The 10,150-nt window shown below is 42.7% G+C and overlaps 1 protein-coding gene across 1 annotated transcript; it reads left to right on the plus strand.

The window, feature by feature from the left end:
* Positions 1-321: 321 nt before the first annotated feature.
* kctd7 (potassium channel tetramerization domain containing 7) lies at positions 322-8,487 on the plus strand (the record flags this gene model as incomplete). Its single annotated transcript, XM_080856858.1, has 4 exons — positions 322-615; positions 2,360-2,529; positions 2,722-2,900; positions 8,111-8,487. The coding sequence occupies 4 exons, from the start codon at positions 322-324 to the stop codon at positions 8,485-8,487; spliced, it is 1,020 nt and encodes a 339-aa protein (XP_080712984.1).
* Positions 8,488-10,150: the final 1,663 nt, after the last annotated feature.

Here is a 10,150-nt window from a genome sequence, read left to right on the forward strand (position 1 = left end):
GAGCGTGTGAAATAAATTGGTCTTAAACAAACGAAGCCGTATGTGAATACGACTATGCGTTTTCTGCTCAGTTTACGGAGCGTTCATCCAGTTAACCATTCTCAAGCAAGCTGTTGTTTTGCAACATGTCAGAGGGCTTAAGCACGACAGTCCCAGAGGCTGGGAGGCAGTATCGTACAGTGTTCATCTGACAACTGTCAACGCCCACCCTCTCTGGGTAGCACACAAAGAAGAACATAACGGGCTCGACATTTCAACATCATTTGCCCTCGTTCGAGCACACTTTGTACCTAGCACGAGCAGGACGTTGTGTTGGTTTGCATGCAGCAGAATGGGACTGGCGAGACATCTAATGGAGAACAACCGGCGATCTCTTTTAGAACACCTAGCCCGCTCCCCATGGCTACTTCACGGGCAAGAAGGTTTGCTCAAGAGGGGCGAGCGGTGCCCCAGCCAAGAGTGATGGTGGTATTTTCTGCGGCGAGCGAGACCGATAAACAAGGGGATGCTATGTCGAGCTCAGAGTGCGGGGACGATGAATATAGAAAACCACCCATGCCCGCCCCCAGTCTGAACCTGGGTAAATCGCTTCGCACTTTCAGCCCAGCACAGGAGGTAAGAAAGGGGCTCGAATTATTATTAGCCAGGCTAAATCTAAAATGGGGACATGCCACTGAACATGTAGTTATGTCCCGGTGTTGTGACCTGTTTAGAACAACTAAAAAGCTTGCTTGATTTCAAAGCGTTATTAATTTCCGTACAGTAACATTTCGGTTTCCATAGGCAACAGATGCATTTGCCATGATGGTCTTTTCCCGTGTATTGGACTGTCATTGGTTCAAGATAATACTCTGTGTTCGTGTAGTTGAACCTCATTGGTTTAAAAGCCCACAAGGCCACTTGGCCTCCTGTTCTAATTGGCTCACATCGCATATTAGCTACCTTGAGGGGATTAACCTGGTTTAATCGTGTTTTGGAAGGACTCTATTTCAGCCGTCTTGTTCAATGATGAACAATTCTGCTGTGTAGGCAACAATACCGTGTCAAGATCCCATAACATTGACACCAATTTTTGACACCAGTTATCAGTGTCAAAGTTAACCATTGCTCTTCTATACAGTAATTTGCCATGTCAATTGCAAAAAATAAATACATTGAATGCTTCAAGAGCTGGTATTAAACTGAAGCCTGATGGAACTGTGGAAGGATGATGTTCACCAGTAGTTTTGTCCAGTCTAAAATGGATTAATTTAAAATATTTGTATGTAATCAAAGACAAAGATGTTTGTTTACATTTTCAGGTCCTCAGAAATATAAGTCATTTCAATGAAATACCTCAAATAAGATGTGTGTAATACACTTTGGGGAATACCCATTAATCCCACAAGTCCTTTTAGCCCACTTTGAAAAAAAGAGAACATTAGTTTGTGCTACTCATTATTTAAACCAGACCAGCAATTTGTTGCGTCCATGTCATTTTTGTATTGCTCACCAATCACATTTGCCAATGTTGAGTTAGCCCCGCCTGTGTAGCCACCGAGGCCGCCAGGCCGAGTGGCGTAGGCAACAACACCCGTGGGATTATCCCTTACCTACCCCACTCCCATTTACAGAATATGAAGTGGAGGAGCTGTGCAGTCTATGCAGGAATGTCGAGACGAGTGCAATGTGCAAGGGAATGTTATTTGTGTTAACGTAACACATGATTCAGATCTTGAAGCGTGGGGGCGGGATAAGAGTCTATGTCGGGAGGGGGTCCCGGGCCTTGTTGATGAGGCCAACTACAGCCGGGAAGAAGCTGGTCTTGTGGCATGATGGACCGCAGCCTCCTGCCAGAGGGGAAGTACCTTAAAAAGTTTGTGTCTAGTGTGGGAGGTATCGGCCACAATACTACCTGCACGCCACAGGGTCCTAGAGCAGCCAATCACCTTCTTAGCAGAATGAATGATACGCTGCAGTCTGCCTTGTCATTGGCAGTGGCAGCACCATACCAGATGGTGATGGAGGAGGGGAGGATGGACTCAAAGATGTAGGTGTAGGAGTGCACCATCAATGTCTTTGGCAGGTTGAACTTCTTCAGCTACCGCAGGAGGAACATCCTCTGTCGAGCTTTTTTGATGAGGGAGCTGATGTTCAGGTCCCTCTTGAGGTCCTGGGAGATGATGGTGCCCAGGAAGCGGAAGGACTCCACAGTGTGGACTGGGGAGTCATTCAGGGTTATGGGGGTGGGTGGGGCTTGGTTCTTTCTGAATTCTACCACCATCTCCACTGTTTTAATATTTGATGGCCATTTCATGCAATGACCTCACTACTGTTAACCAGCAATGCATCATGTTTTGTGATTTATGTTTCCTTTCAGTTTCCAGAGGTTGTCCCTCTCAACGTAGGCGGCACACACTTTACCACTCGCCTGTCTACCCTCCGACGTTTTGACGACACCATGCTGTCCGCCATGTTTAGTGGACGACACCACATCCCGCGTGATGCAGAGGGCCGCTTCTTTATCGACAGGGATGGGAAATATTTTGGGTGAGAGAGATCTCTCTGAACATGCTATGAGGTTGCCTAACAGAATAGCTAAACCACTACCATCCAAAACATCCCCATCATTATTATGTGTGCAGATTTGTAAGCAAGTCAGTGATAAGTGAACTAGAAATAGAAAAAAATTAATGGTTTCATTTTACCCTAACTGTGCCAACCCATACATGCCTGTTATAGGGACATTCTCAACTTCTTGAGAGAGGGGGAGTTACCAAAACGGGACAGAGTCCGCGCAGTGCACAGAGAGGCTGAGTACTATGCCGTTGGGCCACTGCTAGACATCCTGGAGGACACTCAGCCACTCACTGGAGAGAAGGTCCGCCAGGCCTTCCTTGACCTCCTACCTTACTATAAAGGTGAGCAGTGCTTCTTGACCTCCTGCTTTACTATAAAAGCGAGCAGTGCTTCTTGCCCATCAGACGCACAGATATTGTGTTCACGGAAATCAATTTGCACTTTTGGACTGCCCAATTTGTTTTATACAATTTGCACATTTGGACTATGAACCATTATCGTGTATCATTTGATGGAGATCATTTCCCAGCACTGTTAATGACTTAAGAATATAATAATCAAGTGCCTTGTATTATTAATTACTTTATATGAATCATGTGCTTATGAAAGCAGGAACATGGCTTTTCGTGTGTGTTTGTGTGTAACTTAGATTATTAGGTGCCACTTAGTCTGCATACGTACAAGAGCATGTTTAGACCAGAGGTGATAAGAAGGGTTGAACTGTGCAAAACGTCCATCCATGCAAAACGTCCATCCATGCCACGTCAGAAATCCACCACGTGGTTATCACTGCTGAACGCTAACCTTCTGTCTATATAAACCTTGTGCGATGTATTTATCATGGCTTCACTTTCAGCCTTGTGCAATTGTTGTTGTTGTTTGTCTAATAAATGTACTTATATGCAGCTCCGGAGTCCTGAACTAACTAGGGTGAATTTTCACCTAACATCATTAATGTTGGTCTGCATTGTTGCAAATGTACCTGAAAGTGGTCTGTATGCTTACATATGTTATTGAAAATGGTCAGCTTTACAGGCATTTTACTACTTTATCTGAAAAGCTGAAAAACAGGTTTTCAGCTAACGACCCTGGTTCAGTGGCCTGCAGGACATCACCAACTATAGGAAAACCTCCCTCTGCTCCATGGAGAACCCTCAACTGGCTGACGATCTGAATGTGTTTTTACTGCAGATTTGATCACCCCACATGAACACCCCTCACCCGCTCCAACCGGCACCCCCTGTTATCACCTCCCCCGTCCCCCCTGACTCCCCCCCCTGCACTGACGGTCTGTGAAGAGGATGTGTGCCAGCACTTTCAGAGACAAAAGACAAGCAAGGCATCAGGACCGGACGGTGTGTCACCCTCCTGTCTGAAAGCCTGCGCTGATCATCTAGCCCCCATCTTCACACTGATCTTCAACAGATCTCTGGAGCTGTGTGAAGTACCCTCCTGCTTCAAACGCTCCACCACCATCCCAGTCCCCAAGAAACACTGCATCACTGGTCTGAATGACTACAGGCCCTTCGCTCTGACATCTGTGGTCATGAAGTCCTTTGAAAGACTGGTGTTGACCCATCTGAAGGCCATCACAGGCCCCCTGCTGGACCCTCTGCAGTTTGCCTACCGCGCAAACAGATCAGTGGATGATGCAGTCAACATGGGGCTGCACTACATCCTGCAACACCTCGACTCCCCAGGGACCTATGCAAGAATGCTGTTCGTGGACTTCAGCTCAGCTCAGCGTTCAACACCATCATCCCAGAAGTCCTCCTCACCAAACTCACCAAGCTCACTGTGCCCGCCTCCACCTGTCAGTGGATCACCAACTTCCTGATAGACAGGAAGCAGCAGGTGAAGCTGGGTGAAACAACATCCAGCACCCGGTCAGTAAGCACTGGTGCACCTCAGGGATGCGTGCTCTCTCCACTGTTCTTCTCCCTCTACACTAACGACTGCACCTCAGATGACCCTTTACTCGTGATGATGATGAGTCTGCATATAGACAGGAAGTTGAACAGCTGGCCCTGTGGTGCGGTCGCAACAATCTGGAGCTTAACACGCTTAAAACTGTATGATGACAGTCAACTTCAGGAGGAGCCCCCCAGCACTGCCCCCCCTACTCTACACCGCAGTCATTGAGTCTGTATTTTGCACATCCATTACTGTCTGGTTGGGATCGGCCACCAAACTCGATAAGACCAGACTTCAACGGACTGTCAGGACTGCAGAAAAGATCATTGGTGCCAACCTGCCCACTATCCAAGACCTGTTCACCTCTAGAGTCAGCAGCAGCTTCCGATAATTTACCATAGTAACATATCACCTAGCACTAACCTGCTCCAGGGCAGGCTAACCTAGCTGGCTAAGCTTGCCACACCCCCGGCAATAGGAGGGATCCCATTGACCAAGGAGTCATATTAGATAGTTTGATTGGCGTAGGGAGAGATTTCTTTGCGATCGCCAAGATCCATTTTCCATCATGATGAGTTCTTGTATGAGCGCTACCGATTCAGCCGACAAGGAATAATTAATTTACAAGACCTTCTCGAGTCATTTATTGCAAACACCACAGTCCACAGTCTTACGCTTTTTTGCGAGTGGTAGCCTATATTTTTGTAATGTCGGCCGAGTACAAAGCACTCATAATTATATGACAGTGTTATTAGTAGGGTAAACTGAGGACAGTTGAGACATGGGTACAGTTGATACACCCGAAATAATTCCTGAGATGTGATTTTTAGTTTGCACATGCATACTAGATTTCTTTGATCCCAGGAAATTTGAGCACATAACCCATCTCCCTTACGGCGAAAGTTGTTTTACCTACCTAAGATCTTGATTTCATCATGTCCCTTCTACAATGACGATGCTATTAACCATATGTCATCGACAAATGCAAATGAATCATTGCAAACGTCTAGTTTTGCAAACGTGTCTAGTTTTTATGCAGTAGTGAATAAAGCAAAAAGTGTCTCCACTGTACTCAGTCTACTACACCATAGCATATCATTTTGTAGAAAATGATTAAGGTGGATGCATGATAAGAAGAGAGAAATACACACAATTTCTTTTCATTGCTTCAATTTATTGAATTACATATTAATACATTTAGTCATTTAGCAGACGCTTTTATTCAGTCATTTACAAGGAGATGTAAAGTTACAATTAGTACGGAGGTGAGGGGAATTTAACTAGCAATCTTCTGAATGCAAACCGTGAGCTCTACCCACTGCAGCAAAGCTACATATTCCAATGACTAAAATATATCACCCCGTACTCAGCCCATAGACAGTTTCTTGTATTGCTCTCGCAGCGGCGGCGGGGTTGGATTTTGCCATGATTATGTTCTTGAATTCTTCATAACACGTACATGGTCATCTCCTGCCATAGCTGAGTTTAGACTATTGTACCGTTAAAAAAATCATTGTTTTGGTGATCGACCTTTCCTGCCTTTTAAAGTAGGACGTGCATCCGCAAGTTTAGCCTGGGTGACATTAAGTAGCCTGGCCATTACCAGCCTGTGACTCCATTTCATTCCGTCTTTCAGTCTGGGCCAACCCAATGCATTTTGGTTTCCGAGATCGGCGGGTGCTTATCTTGAGGTTTAAAATCATTGGAGTTCCCTTAACCAATCAGCAACGTTTAGTAAGCATTCGGTACATTAAACTCTTCCCAAAGCCAGTTGGGAGAAGAGCTACGACGTCCTTTCCAATCATAAAACTTACAAGAAAATACTCTTGTTCTCCTTTTAATTTTCTGATGTTCTCGAGAGTTGAGACAACTTTTCCGATAGCTTTTCGTGTCTTTTCCTCCAAGGCGAGTTTTGCGTCACAGCTCTGAACTGTTTGCTGATTGGTCCTGCAAAATTTTGAGTTCTGGAGACGATTGTCAATGGGGTTGGGCCAGACTGAGTATGAGCTTGAAATCAATTCAGGCGGAAATACGTAGGCTGGTGTCACCAGGCTAGACATTAAGCCTCATGTTTAAGACGTGGATCAGCCGTCGGCAGACCGGTATAGCCTGTTTTCATTTAGTGAGATTAACCTAATGTGCTAAAATGACAATTGATTAATTTAGCTTCAGTTCTACACCGAACAGGGCCCTGAACAGGTAACCCTCTGTGGCACTGTGAAAAATAACCAATGTAAAATTACCCCCGCAACCATATATATTAATATCACCCTACTGTATAACCATCATACTCACACTGCATAGCATTTATTTATTCCTGCTCTTCCTGTACTCTCCACTTTGCACTTTGCACTTTGCATATTTGGCAATAAAGTTAAATTCAATTTGCAAAATTTTAAACAAGTTAGGACATTTCTTGACACCAAAGCTTCCAAGTTGTTTTTATATACTATGATCTTTTCTCATATTGAGTGCTGTTTTATAAACTGGTCATTAACTAGTATGACAACCCTTAAAAGCATCGAGTCCCTATTTAAGAAAGCCATAAAAACCTTTGATAAAAAGGCATTGTCATATCATCATTGCGATATCTTAGAGAGACACACATTTTTAAGCTTTGATAATTTCAAACATTTCAAGTATGGTGTTTGGTTTACAAAGTGCTGCATAATCTTGCCCCTCCTCCGCTGCATGACTTTTTCCAAAGATTTGGAAGGGGAGGTAGTACAAGGGCCTCTGTAAAAGGGGACTGTGTGTTACCATTCAGACGCACCACTTTTGGACAAAACGCATTGTCAGTAATAGGAGGTAAAATTTGGAATAGCTTGCCCCTCCCAATAAGAGAGTGCCCTTCATTTAACACCTTCAAAACTCACTTAAAACAGTGGCTCCTAGACAATCAGAGATGCACTCACCTCTAAACTGCCACAATTCATCACCCATATTCTATCCCCAAAATCAAAACAGTATAGAGGCGGATGAATGATGTCCTTGTCATCATGTTTTTCTGTTCTGTTTTTTGTTGATCATGTCCTTGTCATCATGTATTTTTGATCTGTTTATCTGTTGTTTATATGTACGTCACCATTATGTGTTTAAGTGTATAGTGTATGAGTGCTTTCTGACTGCTAGCTGTCTCTATGTTTGTCCTGTGTCACCTGCCTAGGGACTGCAGATGGAAAGTAGTTATTTTTACTAACTCTGGCATATTTACATGGTGTTTTATATACAATGTTCATGAATATGCATGGTCCCTATCAAATAAACCAATAAATAAATACATATGGTATATATACTCCTTGTATATACTTTTTTAGACTTCTTGGACTGTTGTATTGTTTTGCACTGTTGTATTGTTTTGTGTTGTGATGTATATTTTGTATAATATGTGTAAGCACACTGAGTGCCACTGCACCAAAACAAATTCCTTGTTTGTGCAAACTTACTTGGCCAATAAAAGCTGATTCTGATTCTGATAACGCACATCTGTGTGTGTTCACAGATACACATGAATTGTATTACTTACAGAAAATCATCCAAAAATAAGTTTTTAAGTCTTTATCTCCTTGTTTAACATGTAGGAATTGAGACACATTGCAATACACAGAGTGAAACTGCTCTTTTTTTTCCTCCGCAGAGAATCTGGAGCGTATCGTGGAGATCGCCAAGTTGCGCGCCATGCAGAGGAAGGCCCGTTTCGCCAAGCTCAAGGTCTGCGTCTACAAGGAGGAGATGCCTATCACCCCGTACGAGCGACCACTCTTCAACTCACTGCGGTTCGAGCGCTCCGAGAGCGAGGCCAAGCTCTTTGAGCACCACTGCGAGGTGGACGTGTCCTTCGGGCCGTGGGAGGCCGTGGCCGACGTCTATGACCTGCTGCACTGCATCGTCACTGACCTGGCTGAGAAAGGCATCACTGTGGACCAGCAGTGTATCGGTGTCTGTGACAAGCACCTCATCAACCACTACTATTGCAAGAGGCCTATTTATGAATTTAAGATCACTTGGTGGTGAGAGAGATAAAAGCAACGTGGGTCTTCCCTCTTGAGGTGGATGGAGGCTTAAAGTGTGCCTCTAAGCAGTACGTCGTCAGGGTTTCACTCACCCTCTGGACTCTGAGCAAAGAATTGGATCACACTTTATTTGGATTGGTCCCGTTTAAACTATCTAAAGATGCTCAGATTATAAACAAACTATCTGTTGGAACTCTGTTAACTACAATGTATGGTAAAGGTTAGGGTGAGGGATTGGGTTAAGTTAAGATGGTGTTCAGTGAATAATTAGAAAGAAAGAATTTCAACAAACCATCTGTAAAGTCTCCGTAGGTGGACTATCCATATAAAGTGCTACTAAGAATCGTAGTAGTGCTATGCTTTAAGAGAGGAGCCGGCTGCTCTGTTTGTATCTCCTCACCATTTAGTCTTTTAAATGGCAAAAGCAAGCTTCCTTTTTCCTGGGGAAGCCCCTACAGTTTCATTTAACTTACTGTTTCTGTTTGGTCTTTAAAACAGCTGTTTAATCCTCCTCCATGTATTGTTTGCGGACTATAATGATCATCTGGAAATCTGTGATTGTGAAATGGTATTGTTTTAACAGCAGATAATCTTCTGATCTGCTACATGTCTATATTGTGCAATCTATGACATTAGTAAAGAAATCATTCGTAACTGGATGCAATCAAGAAAACTGGTTAATTGCTTGTGTTTATGTATATTTATATTTTTGTAACCTGTTCTGTATTTTAATTTCGGTTGACATGAGCGTCATGCTATGACTATAAATTGCTTTGCTCAGTCTGTCGATGTTCTAAATGCAATGAAAGGTATAAGGTATTTTTCACATTACACCAGTTTCAGGGAAAATGAAAAACTTAAAAATACTGAAATAATGAGGGCTTTTTAATTAATTGTGGCGTTGGATAGTAGAATTAAAACTTCATTGCTCCCTGAACTCCTGTTCTTCCTCCAAAATGTGTAGGACAAGAAGGAGATAAATATTTGCCCACAAGGAGGCGAAACATTTTTCCCACTCTATCAGTCCATTGCATCAGTTTGCAATATAAATATTGAATGTATTGTTCCATAAATACAACTTTTCTGTTTTGATTGTCAGTGTTTTTTTAATGTATTTATTGCAATTTGTTATTTATTTTTTTGTCATCTTTTCACTAATGCAAAATGGCATTTATACATGCTGCTTTCAGTCATATTTTCTGTAACAATTCTGTCATTTCGATTAATGTACGTTTTGTGAAAAATCTGCAGTAGTTGTTATGAATTGAACCATAATACCGTTTTCAAAAAATAACACCACAGTTCTGTACTATTTGTGCTCCACTACTGTAGATGTAAATTATTATTATATCCATCCTACCCTTTGCACTGCATTGCCATGTAGCTTATTATATGGTTTCACAAAGGGAATATCCATTCAGATGCTAGATACTGAAGTGCACCTTTCAGTAGACTGTTACTTACTGTTTTATTATCACTACACAGTTTCTAAGGGGATCTAATAAATTATCTTCATAATCATTGATCAGTCATTATTTCCGAATCGCCATTTACAGAGATTGTGAACATCCATAAAAAGGGCTAAGAAAGCTCTGATTTGGCTTTTGACAAATTGTTTTCATTAACATTTATAGCATTCATTGGCCTTAAATAAATTAGTTATA

This window comes from Sprattus sprattus, assembly GCF_963457725.1.
Source record: "Sprattus sprattus genome assembly, chromosome: 1".
Lineage (NCBI taxonomy): Eukaryota > Metazoa > Chordata > Actinopteri > Clupeiformes > Clupeidae > Sprattus > Sprattus sprattus.